Source organism: Kuraishia capsulata, genomic scaffold, assembly GCF_000576695.1.
Source record: "Kuraishia capsulata CBS 1993 genomic scaffold, Kuraishia_capsulata_scaffold_2, whole genome shotgun sequence".
Lineage (NCBI taxonomy): Eukaryota > Fungi > Ascomycota > Pichiomycetes > Pichiales > Pichiaceae > Kuraishia > Kuraishia capsulata.
The window spans coordinates 558,559-580,442 of NW_019172951.1; the positions used below are offsets into that span (position 1 = coordinate 558,559).

General features: G+C 46.4%; 15 protein-coding genes across 15 annotated transcripts; 8 read left to right on the forward strand and 7 right to left on the reverse strand.

Annotated features, from left to right (window-relative positions):
• Positions 1 to 72: 72 nt before the first annotated feature.
• On the reverse strand, positions 73 to 1,656 carry KUCA_T00001579001 (uncharacterized protein; the record flags this gene model as incomplete). The annotated part of the gene is made up of 1 exon (XM_022603773.1): positions 73 to 1,656. One exon carries the CDS (start codon positions 1,654 to 1,656, stop codon positions 73 to 75), a length of 1,584 nt encoding a protein of 527 aa, XP_022457621.1.
• Positions 1,657 to 1,887: 231 nt separating this feature from the next.
• KUCA_T00001580001 (uncharacterized protein) lies at positions 1,888 to 3,244 on the forward strand (the record flags this gene model as incomplete). The annotated part of the gene is made up of 3 exons (XM_022603775.1): positions 1,888 to 2,450; positions 2,508 to 2,592; positions 2,642 to 3,244. The coding sequence occupies 3 exons, from the start codon at positions 1,888 to 1,890 to the stop codon at positions 3,242 to 3,244; spliced, it is 1,251 nt and encodes a 416-aa protein (XP_022457622.1).
• Positions 3,245 to 3,282: 38 nt separating this feature from the next.
• KUCA_T00001581001 (uncharacterized protein) lies at positions 3,283 to 4,587 on the forward strand (the record flags this gene model as incomplete). Its single annotated transcript, XM_022603776.1, has 1 exon — positions 3,283 to 4,587. One exon carries the CDS (start codon positions 3,283 to 3,285, stop codon positions 4,585 to 4,587), a length of 1,305 nt encoding a protein of 434 aa, XP_022457623.1.
• A 30-nt stretch (positions 4,588 to 4,617) lies between these two features.
• On the reverse strand, positions 4,618 to 5,325 carry KUCA_T00001582001 (uncharacterized protein; the record flags this gene model as incomplete). The annotated part of the gene is made up of 1 exon (XM_022603777.1): positions 4,618 to 5,325. The coding sequence occupies one exon, from the start codon at positions 5,323 to 5,325 to the stop codon at positions 4,618 to 4,620; it is 708 nt and encodes a 235-aa protein (XP_022457624.1).
• A 337-nt stretch (positions 5,326 to 5,662) lies between these two features.
• KUCA_T00001583001 (uncharacterized protein) lies at positions 5,663 to 6,253 on the reverse strand (the record flags this gene model as incomplete). The annotated part of the gene is made up of 2 exons (XM_022603778.1): positions 5,663 to 6,160; positions 6,212 to 6,253. The coding sequence occupies 2 exons, from the start codon at positions 6,251 to 6,253 to the stop codon at positions 5,663 to 5,665; spliced, it is 540 nt and encodes a 179-aa protein (XP_022457625.1).
• A 484-nt stretch (positions 6,254 to 6,737) lies between these two features.
• KUCA_T00001584001 (uncharacterized protein) lies at positions 6,738 to 7,436 on the forward strand (the record flags this gene model as incomplete). Its single annotated transcript, XM_022603779.1, has 1 exon — positions 6,738 to 7,436. The coding sequence occupies one exon, from the start codon at positions 6,738 to 6,740 to the stop codon at positions 7,434 to 7,436; it is 699 nt and encodes a 232-aa protein (XP_022457626.1).
• Positions 7,437 to 7,923: 487 nt separating this feature from the next.
• On the forward strand, positions 7,924 to 8,940 carry KUCA_T00001585001 (uncharacterized protein; the record flags this gene model as incomplete). Its single annotated transcript, XM_022603780.1, has 1 exon — positions 7,924 to 8,940. The coding sequence occupies one exon, from the start codon at positions 7,924 to 7,926 to the stop codon at positions 8,938 to 8,940; it is 1,017 nt and encodes a 338-aa protein (XP_022457627.1).
• A 402-nt stretch (positions 8,941 to 9,342) lies between these two features.
• Positions 9,343 to 9,953, forward strand: KUCA_T00001586001 (uncharacterized protein; the record flags this gene model as incomplete). The annotated part of the gene is made up of 2 exons (XM_022603781.1): positions 9,343 to 9,480; positions 9,543 to 9,953. The coding sequence occupies 2 exons, from the start codon at positions 9,343 to 9,345 to the stop codon at positions 9,951 to 9,953; spliced, it is 549 nt and encodes a 182-aa protein (XP_022457628.1).
• A 13-nt stretch (positions 9,954 to 9,966) lies between these two features.
• Positions 9,967 to 10,584, reverse strand: KUCA_T00001587001 (uncharacterized protein; the record flags this gene model as incomplete). Its single annotated transcript, XM_022603782.1, has 1 exon — positions 9,967 to 10,584. The coding sequence occupies one exon, from the start codon at positions 10,582 to 10,584 to the stop codon at positions 9,967 to 9,969; it is 618 nt and encodes a 205-aa protein (XP_022457629.1).
• A 267-nt stretch (positions 10,585 to 10,851) lies between these two features.
• KUCA_T00001588001 (uncharacterized protein) lies at positions 10,852 to 11,997 on the forward strand (the record flags this gene model as incomplete). The annotated part of the gene is made up of 1 exon (XM_022603783.1): positions 10,852 to 11,997. The coding sequence occupies one exon, from the start codon at positions 10,852 to 10,854 to the stop codon at positions 11,995 to 11,997; it is 1,146 nt and encodes a 381-aa protein (XP_022457630.1).
• Positions 11,998 to 12,466: 469 nt separating this feature from the next.
• On the forward strand, positions 12,467 to 13,444 carry KUCA_T00001589001 (uncharacterized protein; the record flags this gene model as incomplete). The annotated part of the gene is made up of 1 exon (XM_022603784.1): positions 12,467 to 13,444. The coding sequence occupies one exon, from the start codon at positions 12,467 to 12,469 to the stop codon at positions 13,442 to 13,444; it is 978 nt and encodes a 325-aa protein (XP_022457631.1).
• Positions 13,445 to 13,587: 143 nt separating this feature from the next.
• Positions 13,588 to 15,465, reverse strand: KUCA_T00001590001 (uncharacterized protein; the record flags this gene model as incomplete). The annotated part of the gene is made up of 1 exon (XM_022603786.1): positions 13,588 to 15,465. One exon carries the CDS (start codon positions 15,463 to 15,465, stop codon positions 13,588 to 13,590), a length of 1,878 nt encoding a protein of 625 aa, XP_022457632.1.
• Positions 15,466 to 16,498: 1,033 nt separating this feature from the next.
• On the forward strand, positions 16,499 to 18,085 carry KUCA_T00001591001 (uncharacterized protein; the record flags this gene model as incomplete). Its single annotated transcript, XM_022603787.1, has 1 exon — positions 16,499 to 18,085. The coding sequence occupies one exon, from the start codon at positions 16,499 to 16,501 to the stop codon at positions 18,083 to 18,085; it is 1,587 nt and encodes a 528-aa protein (XP_022457633.1).
• A 124-nt stretch (positions 18,086 to 18,209) lies between these two features.
• KUCA_T00001592001 (uncharacterized protein) lies at positions 18,210 to 19,421 on the reverse strand (the record flags this gene model as incomplete). The annotated part of the gene is made up of 1 exon (XM_022603788.1): positions 18,210 to 19,421. The coding sequence occupies one exon, from the start codon at positions 19,419 to 19,421 to the stop codon at positions 18,210 to 18,212; it is 1,212 nt and encodes a 403-aa protein (XP_022457634.1).
• A 1,335-nt stretch (positions 19,422 to 20,756) lies between these two features.
• Positions 20,757 to 21,557, reverse strand: KUCA_T00001593001 (uncharacterized protein; the record flags this gene model as incomplete). The annotated part of the gene is made up of 1 exon (XM_022603789.1): positions 20,757 to 21,557. One exon carries the CDS (start codon positions 21,555 to 21,557, stop codon positions 20,757 to 20,759), a length of 801 nt encoding a protein of 266 aa, XP_022457635.1.
• Positions 21,558 to 21,884: the final 327 nt, after the last annotated feature.

A 21,884-nucleotide genomic window follows, 5' to 3' on the forward strand; every position in this document is an offset into this window, starting at 1 on the left:
TCATTGGTTCATGTAACTGTGTTTTCCACTGGACGAACTTCCAATCGATTATAAAATCATCTATCCATCATTTTAGACAAACCTTGAGAGCGCAGGTCCAAGAAGATCCTTTTCTTCTGGAACACCTCTGGCCCTATCCAACTTCTTCTTTCTTAGTTCCTTCTCCTTTTTGAGAGCGGCATCAACACGAGTAGAACGTTCATGGATAACGTTCTGTCTCATCTTACGCTTGTGTCTTCGCAGAGCCGAGTTTTTACTTTTGACATCAGGCCTAACCTCTTCCTTTGCTTCTGCTGCCTCCTTCTCCTTTTTCGATAGTGTGATCTGTGATAGTTGTGCTGGAGTCAGTCTCTGTTGGTTGGCCCTTTTATCGACTGTTCCAATGAAATCTGGGTCCAAAGAAATCATGTCAGGCGACAGCTTGTTGATCAATGAGCGCACTTCCGACTGCTGTCTCTGTTTGGCAGTCTCGAATGGGTTTACCTCCAAGGCATCGTAATTGGCCTCACCAGCACCAGGTATAATCAGATTGGTGACACCGTTTCTGTGGCCAACACCGAGTATATCTTCAAATGGGACAAACTGAGTAGTTTCCACTGGACAAGATGGTAACAGTTCGTTCATATATGGCGATTTTTGCCTCGTCTTCAATAGGTCCTTCCACACAGTGACATGCGAGCTCCAACCGACTGAAACCAGTCCTGTATCCGATATATCAACTGAAGAAGCAGGCGTGAGTGTGTAGTATGATTCGACTTCTCTGAATGTTCTCACATCCCAAACCTTTACTGTCTTGTCTGCACCTGCCACAACCATGTAGCGTCCGTCTCTGTTAACAGCAACAGATCTGATTGGACCCTTGCATGCCTGTATCTTCACCAGGGAAGAAGACATATTTGGAGCCCACAGAGTTACCTGACCGTTTCCATGACCGAGATGCATCACTGCATTCCACGGATTCTGCGCCATACACTGGGTGGGACCTAGTTTCGTTCGTAGTTCAGAAACCAACGTTCCTGTGGATACATCATGGTACTTCAAGAACCCTGTGGCTCCAGACGAAACCAGCAAGAAGTGGTATGGCAAAAAATCTAAGTTTGTCGCTTCAATATGCTGCTTCAGTCTGTGCAGTTCTGCTCCAGTTTTGTCGTAGATAAAAGTGTACTTTTTCTGGGCCACTGCAAAGTACTGGTCATTGTGCAGATACTTTACAGCGCGAACCGTCTCTCCAAGATGCAATTCACAGTCCAAAACTCCAGTCCTCCAGTCCATAGATGCAACGTGTCCTTTTGTGCCTCCTATCAGCAACTCTCTTCCATTGCGCGAGTAATCGAGTGTGTATGGGCCTAGTTCTGGTAATCTTAAATCCAAGCCTTTCGTTGCTGTGCTAACATCAACTGCCCCTTTAATATCGTCTTGCTTGAACTTGTATGTCTTCTCCATTCCTTCAGCTTCAAGGAAACCAACCTCCTCTTGTAACAAGATATCTGTTCCGGCAGCAGATCTCACTGCATCATCGTGCTGTTCGTTGAGCCTTTTGAGACTGCCTCTCAGCTTCTTGTCTGTGGTAGTGACAGGAGCCTGACTAGTCATCCTTTTGTACTTTTCCTCGGTTTTCCGGGGAACAACATTGTTCCCATGAATGGGTTTGGCCATTTTTATATATTCTGCGAAAAAGGACGGACTGTACTGTTTGCAAGATCATGGCTCAAACTAAAAATCTTCCCAGGCCAAAAAATTTCCTAGATATCGGACGACCGTGCGATGGATGGCAGACATGCGGCGTTACAACACTGCGGTTTGTTGTAGAACTATTTTAGAGCACAGACTAAGACTATACCATCATCAGGACAACAGTTTCAGAATTTTACTTTTTTGGAATTAACAATGCGCACTTTGAGAGACTGGTGGTACGGGTCTGGTGACACACCAGATACTACTGGGACTCCTTCCCCAGAAGAGCTTCCTCCGCTTCGAAACCGTCTTTCATTGAAACGGAGATTGCAAGATGGATTGGAAAACTCAGATTCAGATGGTCAGGTAACAGATAATCAAAATGATGTTCCCAGGAAGAGAAGCTCGCTGAGTATTAGGAGACTTTTTCACCGACATCACAACGACATTGCGGAAAGCTCGCCCAACGAAAATAACACAGAGGTATCTCTGAACTTTTACAGGGATGATTCGTTCATTGCCGAATGCATTGCCCATGGCCAGTCTCTTAAATACTCCGAGACTCCATCCAAAGCAGTTTGGACCCCTGACTTGTCGGAAAACCTGGTTGAGATGGCAGCAACTGCAGGCGAGGCTGAAACTCAACCCTTCCAAGAAGTATCAGTTGGTAACTTTACTTCAGCAATGACTTTCCGGCGTCAATTATTCCAAAACTTATTTACTCCAAAGCGCCAAGATCACACATTACCCTTTATTTGGAATTTGTGGAAGGATGAGTAAGAAAGTTCCTCGAATTTTGCACGTTTTTCAACAAAACTAACATTTCTGAAAAGTTACAAACTCTCCTCGACAAGGTTTGGCCAACATGTACACAAAGTGACCAGAGATGATGAAATAGGTCCTATCATCACGTATCAGGTAAGTTTAAAAAGTTTTGATCGAATAGAAGAGGTCACTAACGCAATAGCACATCTCTGACCTCCGGGACAAATTCAGCGAAGCCATAAGGGCCGGTACAGAGGGAAGATTTCATGTGTTTAGAAACGGTGTAAAACCGAGTGTGAAATCTTCAGTTTTTGATGGCGGAGGAATCCTTACGTTTAGAATCAAGAAAAAGCACAGGCTGGAGTGTTGGCCCAAGTTCTTCGAGACATTCACCTCCGATGCACTGATCAACCCTCAGACTAGCTACGGTCCAATAATGGGATTTACATGGTACAACAAAGGTCACAGAAGCTATATTCTTTTAGATTTGTGGTTCACAAGTGCAAGCATAGGTGAAGTGGTGGGATCAGGAGATATGGTTGGATGGGCAAGCAGGGCCTTGATCATGCATTTGCCGCGCAACAGTATCAAAGACCCGATATTCTTGGTAAGAATCAGTACACTTTCAATCAAGAGTTTTTTGAATTGTCTACTAACAAACCGAAAGCATTTGGATTCAAACAAAAACGTTCGCCTAAACTTCGTGTCTGACAAAGATTTGTCGGTTACCCAAACCATGCAGGAGATGCTGATAGCACCTGACTTTTTTCCAGAAGGTCAGGTTTCGGCCCAAAGAGAGATCTGAAAAATATCCATTTCTCTTTTTCTTTGCTTCAATCCACAATGTTGGGAAAAAAGCTTGCCAGTACTCTTGGCAAGAGATCGTTCAGCTCTTCGGTGTTTCGGGCTGCATCCAAAACTGTAGACGCCCCACTGAAACAGAGATCTTCTATCTTTGGAGGACTCTTTTTTGGGTTAGGCGCCGTTGGGTTCGGACTGTATTGCTTTGATGCAAGATCTGCCATCTCCGAATATGTCTTCTGTCCTTTGATCAGACTTGTTACAGACGGAGAGGAAGGTCACAAGCTTGGGATCTGGGCCATGAAAAATGGACTGAGCCCAAGGCTGTTTTTTGACAGAGATGACGAGGTACTCAAGGTCGAGGTTTTTGGAAGGACCTTGTCCAATCCTGTTGGGGTCGCTGCTGGGCTTGACAAGCATGGTGAGGTAATTGACCCATTGTTGGACCTCGGCTTCGGATACGTCGAAATCGGTTCAATTACCCCGAAACCACAGCCGGGAAACCCGAAGCCCAGATTTTTCAGACTGGGAAGGGACGATGCTGTCATCAACAGGTATGGATTCAATTCCTCGGGCCATTTTGATGTGTTGGCCACTTTGAGGCAGAGACTCGAAAAGTTTTTGGAAAAGGAGCCTAGCCCATACTCCAACGCTTTCAGACAAAACAAGCTGTTGGGAATCAACCTCGGTAAAAATAAGACGGGCGATGAGATTGATGACTACGTTTTGGGAGTTCAGAGATTTGGACCTTATGCTGACGTCCTGGTGATTAACGTTTCGTCTCCTAATACTCCAGGCCTCAGAAACCTGCAAAGCGAAAACAAGCTCACCAACTTGCTCAAGACTGTGGTTAAAGAGAGAGATGGTCTTTCTGGCGAGATCATTGATCCAACACGTAAACCACCAGTTATGGTGAAAGTGGCACCTGACCTGACGGAAGTCGAAATCAAAGCAATCGCAACCTCTGCGAAGGAAGCTAAGATCGATGGAATTATCATGTCTAACACCACTATCAAGAGACCTGCAACGCTGCTGAGTGATGAAAAATATACACGTGAGACTGGGGGACTTTCAGGACCTCCGCTCAAGCCTTTGGCGCTAAAGGCTTTCAAGACGCTGAGAAAATACACCAGGGACTCCGATCTTGTTCTCGTCGGATGCGGAGGTATCAGCTCTGGAAAGGATGCAATCGAGTTTGCAAAGAGTGGAGCCACATTTGTAGAACTATACACCAGTTTCGCATACAAAGGCCCGGGACTGGCTGTAAAGATCAAGGATGAAATTGTCGAGGAGCTACGCAAGGAGAACAAGACATGGATGGAGATAGTCGGCACAGCTGAAGATTAGACTAGATATGCAGAAAAATTATACACTCTTTCAAAGGCTAAAGATGGACTTGAGCCCATAGACACATACAACAAAGCTAAAGTCAGCAAGTGAAAGATCCACCACTTCCTGTAACTTGAAGACAGTCTTCAGACGACCAACCCAAACTGGAGGCAAAAATTGTTGGAGAGTTGAAATTATACCAGACAGCATTGAAGACGGCTGAAAGTTTTCCAAGTTTGAAACTACCAACGCATATATGATTTGAAAGGACACATGAAGTATCAACAGCCAATTTTTCAAGGTGAGATCCGGGATACAGAATAATATCGCATATGCGAAATATCTCAACAAGAGGAATACCGACGTCACAAATTGTGTGTGGTATCTCACATATTCAGCCTGCTTTGCCCTGTACTCTACCAATTCTGGAGATTCCATGGGCTCATCAGACTTCCCAAACATGTGATCGTGAAAAGTCGGCTGGAAGGCCGAAATATCCATCATGTCCGGATCCGCCGCGGTAAGATGCGATACACTCTCCACTTCTGAAATGTGTGAGAAATCGTGCGCTTGTTTGGCCGATTGGAGGGTGGCCTGACCGGTCGACTTTGTGGTGCTCTCAACGACCGCCTCTGGTTCCTTGTAGGATTGGTTCATTCCCGTAATCTTGTTGAGTCGGTCGGCACCCATCTTAGCTTTGGCAAGCCTCCGCTGCCTCAGTAAGTTTCTCTTCTCGGCCTCAGATAAATCGGACATCTATGTGAGAAGAACAAAAATGGTGTCTTCATCAAAACGAATGCATCTATCTTGTCAGAAAACACAAATGTGTAACCTTCGAGGTAGTGTGAAATCCAAACCAGGATTCGATTGTACACAACATATTTCCCCAGGCCTGATGTTTCTCATCAAAAACATGCTGAACTGCACCTCGTTAGTATTTGCATCCACAATCAATCGCCAAATGCCAACAAAAAGTGTCGAAGAACAGAAAAAGACACAAGTCATCGTCAACAGTATTGAGAACAAGGACTACGTCCTACTCAAGGCATCACAGACCAACACAACCACCGCACAGGTCCAGCACGACCTGAAGTCACGGATGTTGGGCCGCTAACCACTGCTTGAGATCTTTAAAACTGTCGTAGTTGAGTTTGAAAATGCGCTTTTCAAATTCATCCAGTTTATTGATCTGGTCGAGATTTTGGCGCGCGGTGGAGTTGGAGCTTCTGCTATTAATTTCAGCAGCGCGTTCGCGAAGCATATCTAGACACAACTGCACGAGCTGTGCATCTTCAAAAAGCCAGCACCATTTCACGACAAAATTATAAAAGTGAGGCAGGATTGAGTGCAAGTCAATTGTGGCTGGACTTGACTTGATTGCATTCTGGACCTTGGCACTTAGGAATTCGGGGGGAAGAAGTTCCACAAAGTTCTGTCCGGAGTCCTCTGAATCGTCAATAGGACAAATGGCGAGGATAAGAGCTAGCCAAAGCGGTAGTTCCATTCGCGAGTCCTTAGAAACCTGTTTTCCTGGGTTGCCTTCAAGGTACCCGAGTCCGGGTACGGATATCTGGAACTTGACAGGCAGTCGCTGTGGATATTAGAAACTGGTCAGGTAAATAAGCGAAATATAATAACATACCTGAGAATCAGCAATTATGTCGTCTATATCGTAGTATTCCATGCTAATAATTCAGCTGAACGCGCTCAAACACTAACTGGCTAAGGAAAGACATACGCGTAGAAACGAGGCCTCGGGAAACAAAGTGTACCAACAAAGATTTCGTGTACAACAAAATAAGCTATTAACCCTCTCGCAAATGACAGAGGGCGGGGAGGCAACTCTCGCGGCACATGGTGATTTGACTATTCACATGGTATGGCTAAGTAGATTGTTGCCGAGCACGCTCCTTATAAATACCACTGAGAAGCCTCACTCTAGTGCCTAAAGTTCGGTTCTTATTCCGATCGCGTTACAGCTGATAAAAAGTCCCCGGTGTTCCTTTTGACAAAACGTGCAGCCATAGGCTATCTTGTCCCCTCCGCAAACCAACTGTAACCGCTGATTGCTGTGAGAAAACAACGGAAGCTTACAACTAAGCAAAACAAATCAACAACACAGAGAAAACATAACTCCCATTTACCACCACTACAACTACTGCGCAACAATGGTCTACGATACTCTCACTTACCATCCAACCATTCAAAAGTTGATCAAGTTCCTGGACACCAGTGCTGGAAGGGAAAAGTGTCTGCGTCTGATTCAATACCTATGTCGCCTGGCAGCTTTCCATCTGGTTCGTAACGGATCAGTTGAGCTCGCTGCCGTGGTCAGACGTATCCAGGGAGTAGTGACTCTCGACAGAAAGGCATTGAGATTTCTGAAGCCATTGAGCCATCTGACGGCAGCATCTCGGTTGTACGATAACGAGCTCGGTGATGCCTATTTGCGCGCAGGAGCTATTGTGAAACAGCTTGGGTTTGCTGCATATCTTTCAGCAGATTCGCTTCAATGGTTTAAACTACTTGGACTGGTGAGTGCCAAACGGTTCCCCAAGTTGGCGAAAATCGCGTCCGGATTTTGGTTCATTGCGCTGCTTGGATCTTTGGTTCAAGACTTGCGTAACTACCAGATTGGCTATGCCAAATCGACAATTGAGTTCAATGAGAAGACTGACGTGGTAGAGGTCGATAAGGCTGCGCTCAGACAGCTTGCCTCGGCCAAGCGCAATCTTGGAAAGGATGTCTTGGATGCTCTCATTGCTTTGAACGGAATGGGTGCTTTGGGTCACGATGACGGAAAGATTGGTCTTTTCGGTGTAGTGACCAGTGTGATGGGTCTGCAGGACCTATGGCCAGGAAATTAGGCATATATGTATGGAATGGAAACTTTAAAAGCCTCAAAAATTTGAAAATGTATGCAAGACTAAGGCAATTGACTGTACGAGTGACCTGCAAAAATCGAACATAGAAAGGTTCAATTTTGAGATTAGTTGTTTGACCTTTTCACACGACTTGCGCACATGACCTTCTTAGGACTCTTCACTGTAACTTTGATCCCGTTGACAGGCACATCACTGTGCGACGCTGAGGTTTACCTTGAGCCCGAAAAGAAATCTTTTATTATGACAGAACCAGAAGTTTATCATCTTAAGGGGGATGTCAAGCCCTCTAGAGTCATTTCTGGAAGTTCCAACCGCCTTTGACAGTTGAGCGGAAGCTAATCCGCACGTCTTCCTAATGCGGTAACTCACCTTATCTATGATCAAATCGCAGCTATACTTAAATTGGCTGGAAAGAAGGCAGTCCTCCAAATGATTTGCAATTAAATCTGCGATAATTATTACATATATAATGATTTCGCAAACAGCAGACGCTTTCAAGATTATCGAGAAGGACGGAGTCAAGTACGCTGAGGTTCAGGCATTCCCTGAAGACGTTGCGGTCAAATGCACTGCAGAGGATCTCACCCTTGTTTCACCAACAAAAGAGCAAGTACTGGCCAAGCTGGAGAGATACGGCGGATGCATCGTGAAAAACTATCTTCCTAAGGAGAAAGTGGACCTAATTGAGCAAGACGTTGATGCCCTCATCATTGATGGCCGCAAGTACAATGGCTCGTTTCTGCCAACCCAGACGATTTCTGTCCCCGCAATGTGCAAGAAGTCGCTGGTAACCACAGAAGAGTTTGTGTGCCATCCTCTCAACCTGGCAGTTTCGGATGCAATTCTTGGAAAAGAAAACTGTTTTTGGGTTGGAGACGAGGTTATCACTGGCTACTCTCCAGCACAGCATAATTCTTGTATTTCGTTCAGGATTGGGCCTGGAGCACCAGATCAAGTCCTTCATCGTGATGATATCCTTCACCACAACATCAGAAAGCACATGGACAGGTACGAGTACGGAACAGAAACGGCAGTAGGAACAGTTCTGGCATTGTCAAAGACAACAAAGCAGAATGGGGCAACCCGGTTTGTTCCAGGATCGCATCTGTGGTCACACATGCGCAAACCACTTAAAGATGAAGCAGTTTACGCAGAACTTGAAAGAGGTGATTGCTTTTTCATGCTTGCTTCGTGCTATCACGGGGGATCCGCAAACACCACCGAGAGCGAATATCGTACTCAAGTCATTTTGTTCATGACTCAGGGTACTTTGAGACAAGAAGAGAACATCCTTTTGGGGACCCCACTTGAATACTTCAAGTCTCTTTCTCTCACTGCCATCAAGGCACTTGGGATCACCATGAGCTACCCATTCTGTGGTGGTGTTAATGGTCGGGATGCCACCGCATTGCTGATGCCCGAAGAGTACAAGAAGCGCGAGAAGGATGACCCGTACACTTCCACCTACCCTGGACTTGTGGTTTGATATGCTGAGTGCGGCCTTTTGTGGTAGTTTTTGCGTGTTTCAACAGATTTGGCGCCGCAATAACAGCCAACTTATCTGTGCCAGTATCCTCTTTGAAACAATAACTTCGCTTTTGAATACATAACGTAACACATAAAAACATCATTATAGCCTTATTTACTTCACTACCTTTTCCATAAGTTTAACCCCATCCGAACCCCACACGAACTAGGAAACAAATCTACCATCAAGGATAAGGCTGCCAATTCTGCCATTTCTGCCGGGTCTCTCGGCCATGCTGGAGTGCCGCCTTTCTCCATTACCCAGATTGTATACATAGATATAACCCATACCTCAACAACTGGTTTTTCCCATTGACTCTTGAATCTATCCTTCTACCCAGTCACAGTTATATACACGGCCATGTCAATTGCGAGAAACCTTTTTTCCAAGCGGATGTTTTCCACGTCCCAATTGTGCCGACTTGATGTAATTCCTTCGGTGCCACTCTTTTCTGGAACCCCCGATAACAAGTTTGAGCTGGCCAAAGAACTTGAAAATGTGAGTTTCAATATTGCGGAGTTTCGTTATGAACCTGAGAGTTATTTGCTAACATCTTCTAGACCCGTGCAATTGTTGTTGGTGTTCCCGGTGCCTTCTCTGGAGGCTGCACCAATACTCATATCCCCGGATACCTCAAGACTGCACCAGATTTCTTTGCCAAGGGATACCACAAGATCTATTTCGTCTCCGTGAACGATGTGTTTGTAATGAACGCCTGGAAAACTCAACTGCTCAATACCATCAACAACGTGGAGAACTACGAGTTCCTCGCAGACCCGACGGGCGAGTTCAGTAAGACAGCTGGACTGCTATTTGATGCTACTGCTCTTTTCGGCAATTTCAGATCCAAGCGTTACGCTTTGGTTTTAGATCATGGTAAGGTCATCAAGGAGTTTGTTGAACCAGACAATACCTCCATCACTATCAGTGCTGCCGCCAACGTGCTACACGAGGCCCCTGGTTTGGAGTGAAAAATATACTCATTCAACTTTTCGTTGCCACAAGAACATAGTCAAGTTTTTCATCATGTCCCTCTAACGGTAGAGACTCAAGAATCTGCTCCTGTAGCGCCACCCCGACCAACACAGGTCGTCTACCGGTTATGATCTCGTGTCTCTTGATGTAGTCGTCATAATAACCCTTTCCGTGACCTAATCGTGCACCGTTTTGTGTGAATGCCATCCCAGGCACCACCACCAGATCAAGTCCACCGCAGTTGGCAGCATCTAGCGATGGCTCGTAGTTTTGTGGTTCTAGCAAGGCGTATTTTCCACGAGGCCTTAGCTGTGCTATCTGAGCTTCTGATTGAAGCAGCATCGTCAAATGGTCACTGCGGTCGCCTATATAATTAGAATTTTCTTTGCTCAATGTGATCCGTGGAATAAACACACGTTTCCCATCTGAATGTGCGTTTGCCAGTATTTGGAGAGTTCGCAGCTCCTCCTTTGGCATACTGAGATACACAGACACGTTAGAGGCCTCTCTGTAGCACTTTAACGCACGGAGCTGTTCAGCCACACAAGTCGACTGAGACTCCAGTCGCGCATCACTGAGGGTATTGAGAACTTTTCTGATGTGTTTTCTGACTTCTCTTTTCGACATTGAGAAATAGTAAAAAGTATGACCCAACCATAAAGCAAGGCCTTCAAATCAGATCTAAAGGCCAAATCTGGAGTTAGCCTGAAAATTCAAAGATCCACGACCCCAATACCGTAACGGCACGCTTTCCGTGGCTAGCCGCGATTTTATCCTATGAGTCTATGACTCTTTTGCACCAATCCACGCCCGTTATTTTTCCATCGGCCATTGTAGAGACCGAGACCCTCTTCCCTATATAAACACCACGGCGCTGGCTTTACAAATTTTTCAATGTTCAGCAAAATTTTCTCCCGAGGGTTATCAACCATGTCTAAGCTGGATCGCTCTTTGCTTAAGGTGACTAAAACCGCGGCGCCAAAGGCGAAGCTGCCCAACTCAGAGTTGGTGTTCGGCCAGTCTTTCACCGACCACATGCTGGCTATCGAGTGGGATGCTTCCAAGGGATGGTCTGCTCCTGAGATCAAGCCTTATGGGCCTTTGACGCTGGACCCATCTTCGTGTGTGTTCCACTACGCCTTTGAGCTTTTTGAAGGTCTCAAGGCTTACCGTGACGACCAGAACCGTGTCCGTATGTTCAGACCAGATCTGAATATGAAGCGCATGAACAAAAGTGCCGAGCGCATATGCTTGCCCACTTTTGACTCCGAGGAACTGATCGGTTTGATTGGTGACCTTGTCAAGCTCGACCAGGACTTCATCCCTGTTGGAAAGGGATATTCGCTGTACATTCGCCCAACCTTGATCGGAACCACTGCGGGTCTTGGTGTCGGAATACCCGACAAGGCCCTGTTGTTCGTAATTTGCTCGCCTGTTGGACCATACTACAAGACCGGATTTAAGGCTGTGAGACTCGAGGCCACTGATTACGCTACTAGAGCCTGGCCAGGTGGTGTTGGTGACAAGAAGTTGGGAGCTAACTATGCTCCTTGCATTCGTCCTCAGCTTGATGCCGCCAGCCGTGGTTACCAGCAGAATCTTTGGTTGTTTGGCCCAGAAGGCAACGTGACTGAGGTTGGAACCATGAACTTCTTTGTTGTTTTCAAGAACGCTGACGGAACCAAAGAACTTGTGACTGCTCCTCTTGACGGAACCATCCTAGAAGGTGTCACCAGAGACTCTGTGCTTGCTCTTGCACGCGAGAAGCTTAACCCTGCTGAATGGACCATCAGCGAGAGATACTGTACCATCAAGGAAATTGCTGACAGATCTGACATTGGAGAGCTCGTTGAGGCCTTTGGCTCCGGAACCGCTGCAGTTGTGTCTCCAATAAAGGAGATTGGCTGGAACGGAAAGCAAATCCAAGTTCCATTGCTTCCAAACGAGCAGTTTGGTGAGCTGACCAAGAACGTCAATGACTGGATCGCCGATTACCAATATGGAAGAATTGAGAGCGACTGGTCCAGAATTGTCAACTGAGCGAAATGAGGGCCTCATCATGCGAGATATCTGCCCCACTATAACGTTTTACAATAGAGAACTAAGAAGCTTGAAGGCTTGAGGTTTAGAAGCTCCAAAGAAGCAGATCAGTAGTCTTGATTGAATTCGATAATGGTGCCCGATTGGGAAAATTAGATTCGGACACGAAACATACCAAGCATTCCTTAGATCTTGACTTAAGACTGCCCGAGACGGATGGAATGTATGCAAATATTCATAGACAAGATTCGATAGCTCCATTATATCAGACCTAGCAGAGCTTCAAGTCATTTTTACCAACTACAATTGGTCGAAGATTAAACACTGGTCCAAAAGGTCGTGTGCTCAAGCAGATTGACCTGCGCACTTACTTTAACCCCAAATTTTTCGCCTGCGCTAGGAGCAGGCAGCATGATCAAAGGCGGCTCAAACTATAAATCGAGCAGCAACCCGACCGATGGACCAGGCAATGTCAGTACAGAAATCGCCAAATCAGATCAAACTGCTTTCGGGTAACTCGCACTTGGAGTTGACTGGGCTGATTGCAGGCAAGCTGGGCATCCCGATCTCCAAGGTGAGTGCGTTCCAGTATACGAACCAGGAGACTGCGGTGATAATAGGCGAGTCCGTGAGAGACGAGGATGTGTATATTGTGCAGACGGGTACAGGAGTGGATAACATCAACGATTATGTGATGGAGTTGTTGATAATGATCCATGCGTGCAAGGCAGCCTCTGCGCGGCGGATTACTGTGGTTATGCCATGCTTCCCATATGCTAGACAAGACAAAAAGGACAAGTCGCGTGCTCCAATCACGGCCAAGTTGATTGCGAACCTTCTGACGACCGCTGGGTGCCATCACTTGGTGACAATGGACTTGCATGCCTCACAAATACAGGGCTTCTTCAAGATTCCTGTGGACAATCTGTATGCCGAACCCAATGTGCTAAAGTATATCCGCGAGTCGATAGACTACAGGAATGCCATCATCGTCTCACCCGATGCTGGTGGAGCCAAGAGAGTTGCTGCCATTGCTGATAAGCTGGACACGAGCTTTGCACTGATTCACAAGGAGCGGGCTAGAGCTAACGAGATTTCGCGAATGGTGCTGGTAGGAGACGTCACAGATAAGACGTGCATTCTAATCGACGATATGGCAGACACGTGTGGGACTTTGTGCAAGGCGAGTGATATTCTACTGGATAACGGAGCCAACGAGGTGATTGCAATCGTGACTCATGGAATTTTCAGCAGCGATGCGATTGAGAAGATCAACAAGAGCTCACTCAAGAAGATCATCTGTACTAACTCGCTACCACTGAGTTCGAAGGCCGAGGTGTGCGGAAGACTGGAGACGATTGATATCAGCGGCACCCTGGCCGAGGCCATAAGGAGGCAGCACTACGGAGAGAGTGTGTCATATCTGTTTAACAACGTGCCTATGTAAGTTAAAGAAAGTTGGCATATAGATACAGGTAGTGGTTGTAAGCAGTGGTAAAATGAGCAGAAAACTTCGAGCTTATCGCACAGCCCGCTAAGTCTGCTCACATTCAGTTTTCGAGTCTTCTCTCGACCCTTCTCGTCATCCTTTCATTTCTTGAAGCTGAAAATTCGCTTTTTCTTCTCCTTCTCGTGTTTCTCAGGCTTCTCAACAGGTGCATATACAGCGGAAACAGGTGCAGATGTAGGTGCAGTGGAAGGCTGAGTCTGTGGCCCCGATAGATTGTCGTTAGAGTCACCAGAGTTGTTGATATTGGTCTGTGAACCAGGACGACTCGTTTGACCAGAATCTCCCTCAGTTTCGAGCTCATCCTCAAAACCGTCATAAAGATTCTTTTCAAGAAACTCTTCCTCGGAAATCTCCTGGTAGAACAGCACATATGCAGTTGCCAAACCAGGACCATCACCAAAGAACCGGAAGACATAATCCTCGTCAATACTTTCAACGGTTTCATCGTCGAATAGAAGCCAACCAAACTTTTCAGTCTTTATCAGGGAAACATAATGGCCATGATAAGGACCTCCACCGATATGAACAACCACACCATACAGCTCGTACAACTTGTCTGGTTGGGCCGCGTCGTCCGTGGTGTTAAAAACACGCAAGTTCTTTGGGTATTCCACTCTGTAGAACAACTTCATGTTTCTATTGAGTTCTTCCATATACTTGAACCGCTTGAGGTGCAGCACAAGAACCTGGGGCAGTTTCTTGAGCTTGATTGTCTTGGCAGCCTCTTGCAGCGAATGGCACTTTTCGCAATAGAACTTGTTCGATTCGTTGAGCATTTCAGATTGCGAGAACATCTTTAGACAGTTGGTGATCGAGGAGTTTTGCTGGAGATCAATCGACAGATCTAGGAACTTCTCGTCCCTGGTAGAGACGTTCTCACAAGAAAGACATCTCGTTTCAGAAGTCAGCAAGCCTTCGAAAATCCCGTGGAGATTCGAATGTTGACTCGTACGTGCTTCCATGCGATCCACAACCTCCAGAACAGTGTTGATCAAGAAGTTGATGAACTCGTGAGCGTCCTGGTGCATTGACGACCGGAACAGCTCGTTCTCGCGTTTCAGCACCTCAATCAACTTTTGAGGAGAAACAACTCCAACGTGAGAATTGTTTTCTGCCATACACTCAAACACGTCTTTCAGAGCGGTGTACAGGCTCTGGTCCATTCCGTACTCCATATTGAACGATTGATCCAGGTTCACTATTGGACCACGCATCAGCGCCTGGCGCTTGCGCTGTTCCGAGTTAGCGTTTGGATCTCCAACAATCCCCACGATTGTTATGTTCTTCTGCTGGTTGAGTGCAAACTTGATGTTGAGGTCCGCAAACGACGGCCATCTCGAAACCAGATACCTTTCCACGTTGGGGAAGTTCAGGATGGGAATGTTCAACGGTTGGCTCGTGGTATGAGTCGCCGACGCAGCAGGAGCTGCTGGTACCGCAGATGAAGCCGGCTCGTTCTTCAGAGCAAATATCGAGGACCGCCTTTTCTTTTCATCTTTTCCGTTAGACGTCGGTTGCGATTGGGCCTGAGTCTGCGACTGCTGAGAAAGCGGTTGCGTTCCAAGAACAAACGCATGAGGTTTTGTGCCATTCACTTTCAGTTTGCGCTTGCGCCTGTGAACAGGGTCACGCTCAGGGAACGTCAAAACCGCCCTTCTGAATGCAACCGTGTAGAACAGACACTGCAGAATGGAGTTACAGTAGCATGTATTTCCAAAGTTTTCCATACCAAAAATCTTGTCTGATCCATCACCATAGGGAACATTCAGGTCCTGGGTCACTACTCGATACTCAAGCTCGGGATCAGTTTCTTCCTCGTGGGATACCTCGATATGGAGGGCGTCGTCCTTGAAGGCCTCGAGACTGGCCGGATGGGCAGCTGGCTTCTCGGTCTGCACCGGCGCAGTTTCCTTGGCCTTCGGCTTGTTATCCGAGCCAGCCTTCCACTTCTTGAACATTTAATAGCAATTGTGCAACTTCGTTTTAGGGAAACCAACAACTTTTCGTACTGACTAATGTTCTGATACTGCGAAAAGTTTCACTGCTCCGTCCCCTCCTTTCTCACCCCTGGGCAATGCGGGGTGTGCCCCCCACAAAAGTGATTGAGCCCTGGCGTTCGGGTTTGAAAGTGGTTTTTCGAACTGGCAGAGGATAGCCAATGCAACGTTGCCGGTAGGCTTGGTTCACACGACCGTAAATATACCAGAGGCATCAAGCTCAGTTCTGTTACTTCTGCGGAGCCTATTGGTGTTGTGGTGGCAAGCATAGCGCTCGTCGTTGCACAGATCGGTGGTACGACCCAAATAGGCAGTGGTGCAGATGCAAATATCCCGTAATAACAGGGTTATGCAATACAATCGATGCACAAACATGCACTATTGTACCGAATGTACAGGGTTTTGAATAATGCCTTGTGTACATCCCAAAAAAGTCACTTCTTAAGAATGATGCGGTGGCTCAATGGTAGAGCTTTCGACTCCAGTTGGAATAACAGTGCAATCGAAGGGTTGCAGGTTCAATTCCTGTCCGTGTCATATCTACTTTTTTTTTTGGTTGCCTTTTTGATTTAAAACGACTGCTGATGCCATAACGTATATTTTTCAGTTCACTTTCCCAATGATTAACAATGATTGTTGGAGATTACTCCACATTCCATATGGTCTGCCATACATACGCATCGTTCTCATGTGTATGGCCTATCTTGCCATTAAACAGAACTTTCGACGAGCAATCATACCAAATATCTAATTAGGACAATAGTATCATTGCCAATGTCAATCTCATAAACTCAATCCTATGATTAAACCAATTCGAGAAACCCATAGTTATTGATCTCAAATTTCAGTAGACAGGTTATGAAGCCCGGACCGTTTTCGATCTGCAAACGACCCCCGTTGGAAGTCTTCAAATCAACACGTATCAAATGGACAACAACCAATCCAACAGATCCAGCACAAAAACTTTTTTGATCACCTGAATATCCATTATACAATGGTCGTGTTGGCAGCATCGATTTGTACGCGCAGCGGCAAGGCCATCATATCACGGCAATTCCGTGAGATGACAAAGGAGAGGGTTACTGCGTTATTGGCCGCGTTCCCTTCGTTGCTGGGCGATTCTGCAAAGCACCAACACACTACTGTCGAGGACGAGCATGTAAGATACGTCTATCAGCCTCTTGAAGAGCTTTATGTGGTTCTGATTACAAACCGTCAATCCAATATCTTGCAAGACATCGACACGCTTCACCTGTTCACCCAGACGATCACCTCTTTGTCCAGGAGCATTGATGAGCGCGAGATCTTTGACAATTGCTTCGAGATCTTGAGTGCTTTTGATGAGATAATCAACTTGGGCTACAAGGAGAATTTGACTACGGCACAGGTGTTGACCTTTTTGGAGATGGACTCCCATGAGGAGAAAATCCAGGAAATCATCGAAAAGAACAAAGAGCTTGAAGCCACGGAAGAGCGTAAGCGTCGTGCCAAGGAAATACAGCGCAAGGAACTTGCTCGGAAGAACATGGAACAATTTGGCTCCGGGTTCGGCGGCGCTGGCTATGACAACGGTTCTGCTTACCTAAATCAGGCGCAAACGCCGTCGTACACTCCTACTCCTTCATTGCAACAACATCAGCAATACGCTGAACCAGCACCACAGAGAGTTGCTCCTCCAAGGGCCCATGGTCTTCAACTTGGTAAGAAGCCCGCTAGACCTCTTGATGGTGTCTCACAGCCTCTTTTGGTAGAGCCTTTGGCACAGCCCGTGAAACGCCAACAGCCCCAGGAACAATCACCGGTAAAGGAGAAGACTCCTAACAACGGTATATTGATCACGATCAGTGAAAAGGTCTCGGCACAAATCACCAGGGAGGGTGAAGTCAAACAGTCGGAAGTCAAGGGAGATCTGCAACTGCGTATAAACGATGCTTCTTTGGCACATTCGCAGATTGTGCTTGATTTCGCGAAGAATCCTTCGACCCAGTACAAGACCCATCCATTTGTTGATAAGAATCTGTTTAACCGCGACAACAAGATCGGCCTCAAGGATGCTACCAAGCAGTTTCCTTCAAACGACCAGAGTCTGGGTGTTCTAAGATGGAGACAGATTTCCAGACAGGAAGACGACACCTCATTGCTTCCGGTTACACTTTCGACCTGGGTCAACAACCACGATGACGGGACCATTGGAGTCACCGTCGAGTACGAGCTTCATGATGGGTTCCAGAAGGAGCATTCCCTTGATGAAGTGTATCTGTTGGTGCCTATCACCCAGGCATCTCTCAACACTGATGAAAATGACAATGTTCAAATGACTTTTGTTGAAGATGGTGTTCTCTTCAAGATTTCGCACGTGGCCTCCAAGTTCCCATCCGGGTCATTCGAGTTTGTTGCACAGGCCGACGACGATGAGGTGCTCTTCCCAATGGAGTTGCGCTTTGAATTAGAGAACAATGTGGACAATCTCAGCACCGTTGCGGTTGGCTCGATTGTGAGTTTGGGTGAAGACACCGAAGGTGAGGAGCTGCCCTATGATCTGTACTACAACTTGTCTACCGAGGGTTACTACGTTGTTTGAAGCAAATAAAATTCACAAGAGTGCACTAATGAATGTCGTAATCTTAAAAAACTGAACCGTTGAAACACTATAAACTGACACCAATAAGCAATTGTCATCACCCGAAAAGCCTACCAGACAGCCCTCATATCTTATATGTCAACCCAGGCAGAGCTATGGTGAAATTTAGTCTGAGATCATGAGAATCGTTAAGCTCTCGGAGTTGCTGCAGAATGATCTTCCGAGGATCGCAACTACTATCCGTCTCCTTGACATGGGTAATGAGAACATGTAAACCGTCTAGCGGGTGGTAGGCTGCTCCAGACAGTAGCGAGCATTCTTTAGCCAGAGTGACAAATTCGCTAATCAGATGGGTCGGGGTCATATGGCCAAACAATGGTACCGTCTTGGGGAGATTGTAATTAGAGCATTCTATCACTACCGCACGCAATTGGCCGCTCACAACCAAGGGGGCTACTTCACGCCATATGCGATGGTTTCGCGGGCTAATTGATGTTGAATCTGACTCGACATCTCCGAAGAAGAGTAGTTTGGAGGGAAAAGAAGATTCAGAGTCAGCACTGGCTCCACCATCATCTTTGGGAGGCTTCAATGTTATCAGATAAGCTGAGCTCTCAAACATCTCATCCTTATGCTCATGGGGAATAATACCATGGGAAATCACAAAAGTCTCCACCCCAAACCAGCAGTTGAGCTGAACCAACTGCTCAGGCTCCAACTTCATCAGCGAAATGGATGACCCCGTGTGAGCAGCCGTAAGATCAGGCCAAACCAAATCGTTGTAAAGATGGTTTTGTATATTGTCTATTGCAGAGGGAATGGAATATATCTTCTTGGAGCTGGTGAGCGAAACACGGCGCGGCCGAGGGCTGTTAGAGGTGATCACAGGCTGTGAGAAAGCAGGTGAGTTGACCAGCAACCCACTCACATGATCGATGTGGGAATGAGTGATAAGATATGCCGATATCAAGTTGAACAGCTTGGAAGCGTATTCGAAGACACCCATGGAAGCAACGGCCTCTTCCCGAGGATTTCCAAACGGCACCACCGTTTCGATGCTAGTGTAATCCGAGATTTCCAAAGAATCTTTGTAGTAACTTAAAATGTCAATGTCGTCCTTTTGGAGCTGTGAAAGCCGATTGCGCAAATGCAGCAGCAATATTTCACAGAATCCAGATATTCCAGTACCAGCATCCACACACAACAAGCAATCGTTCATCTGGCCGTCTAATATCTGGTCGAAAGTCAAACCCGAAGGTTTCAACAAGAATGCACATGTTTTCCCATCAGCAGGTCCACCAGAGGATCCGAGGACAGTCAGATCAAAGCTGGCCATTGTAGCACGGCGCCTGGCTGCAAGTTCAAGCCTTAGATTGCCTCAGATAAACCAGGACGCGGCGATGTTCTAGCAGAAGCGCGTCCGAAAAAAATATATTTGGAAAACAACACGAGAAAATTAAATGCAAACCCACGATAAGTCCTGTTGTGTCTCCAGTCCGAGTGAGTGTTGCTGTTCGGAATGATTCCGCACAGTGTGCAAAGCCGTGGAGTTTGGAGACCGAAGTGGAGAAGTACAGCACTGCTTGGATGAAAACTCTGAAACAGCAGTTAGAGCCTCAAAATAATGCGGCTCCTTTGGAAAAGTTCACAAGACTGACAATTCGAGCCAGTTAGCATGTAGGACCTCAGACAGGGACAAATATTGGAGTTCTTTTGGGAAGGAAGAAAAATGAGGGGGAGAAGACTTAGTTTGAGGCAGCTGCTGGCTTTGCTTTGGCGGGAATTGCTAAGAAGCGCTGATGAGGTGCAGCCCAAAGAAAAACTGAATCCGCGCACGGGATCCCGTTGTGAAATCTCTAGACAACTCTGGCGAATCCGGGAAAAAAAGCTGAAGGTTAAATTTACGTTGCTTATTAGGGTGCGGAAAGAACCTAATTTACGTGCTCGGAATGGGGCTGGCTTACAGGCATATGCTGCTACGCGCCGTAAACAGGCGCCAGTACGCTCGATGAGTACCCCGGACTAGTATTCCAGAAAAAAATAATCGCTCTATCTATGCTCATCAGACATTATCAACAAGATATGTCAATTCGGATTTAGTTTCTACATATTTTTGGCCGCCGTGCCGCTGGAAGCTCGCCTATTCGGTTCAGCCGCCGAAGGGTTCCAGAAGGATATCGCTGTGTGGATTGTTCCCTGATATGCATCTCTGGTAATATTCCGAGGTTGTCTCTTCGCAGACTTCCAAGGCCATCCCGAACAGTTAAGCCCTTGAGCTTTTTGAAACTCTGAAATTCTCATACATTAGTTTTTTGATATTTTGAGTTTGGATTTGCGAACTCCGACCAGCTCGCATGTCTCTGCGAGTGTGAACTTCCGAAGCTGGCGGTTCCATACTTAAGCCGTCGCTACTTAGCAGACATGCTTTCTCCCCAGCGTGCTGGTAGGTAGATATTGCGCACTCTCTTCTATGATTTCTCTGCTGACTTAGACCCAAATTCAGTTGATGTCATGTCGAATGGGAGGCTGATGGTAGTAGCCATGCCGCTGGAGTACGCATGGAAGGTCCTCTGGGGATTTCCACTACACACTGTCCTACGCCTCACGTTTCTTTCTCTTTCTATTTTCTTTTTCTTTTCTTAGATTTCATCCCGATTTGTCAAAATCCAGATTAAACAACTTGAGTACCATAACCCTTGATATGCTGTGCAAACTCCCACTTCATGTCCTCGCACCTCACGTCCTTGGTGATGGTCACCTTCTTTTCGGCATTGTTGTCAATTCTGCACAAAGAGTACTTGTCCAAAGCTCTAGCATCTCTGTAGTACAACACCTTCATACACTCCTTGACTAGCTTCTCGGCCTCGTCGAGCGAGATATCAGCGTACTCAGCCTCGAAATCGCACTTCTGTCTCAGTAATGGTATGGCCAGATGTCCACCAAAGCCCGTTGCAACACATGCAGATTCATATGTAACTCCCAGAAGATCCACGTATCTCAGGATTGGCTTGTCGTCACTCAACCCAGCGACTACGCACGCGTTCCACAGAGGGTTCATCTTGGACCTCCTGTTGTAGAAGACACGAGACAGATATTCGTGAACATGCTCTGCTCTCAGTGCAGAAGTTTCTTCTTCGTAGCTTTGATCAATCTCTAACTGCTCAAGCATCCTCTGAACCTGTTGGAGATCACTGATGTCCCCACTCATACCAACAACAGTGTTAACACCAACCTCCACCAATCTCTCGATATCATCAAATCTGGCTAGCGAACCATATGATCCCAGATTATCGGCTGCCATTATAATTCCGTCCTTGCACTTGATCGCAATGACAGAAGTTCCTGTGATTATCGGCTGTTGAGTGTTCATTTTGGGGAAGGCTGAGACGTTGCCAGCATTGGCGATGGCGTTGTTATAGGATCCGTAAGTCTCATCAGAGGGGCGGCCCCATGAAAATGGATCGTGATTCATCTTGTGATAATTAATATGATATTAAAGCCAAGAAACGGATCAATTGAGTTGAAGTTGTTGCAACCTGATCTGTAGACAATGTTCCTTTCTCTGGTCAGTGGCGTTTAGGCCAGGTCTCCAGAGAATCAATTGGGTATTACACGCTATATCCAAGAGCTGTTCCTGTTCAATTCAAATAGAGCCATTCAAATACGGAGATAGCAAGTTACGGATCAAAGAACATGTAGAGCATGATTGGACGAAACGGTCCAAAATGTCCAGAAAAGTACAAAAAAATAATTCAACGTATTCTTACGTGATATGTCTATAGGGAGTCATCTCAAGCGC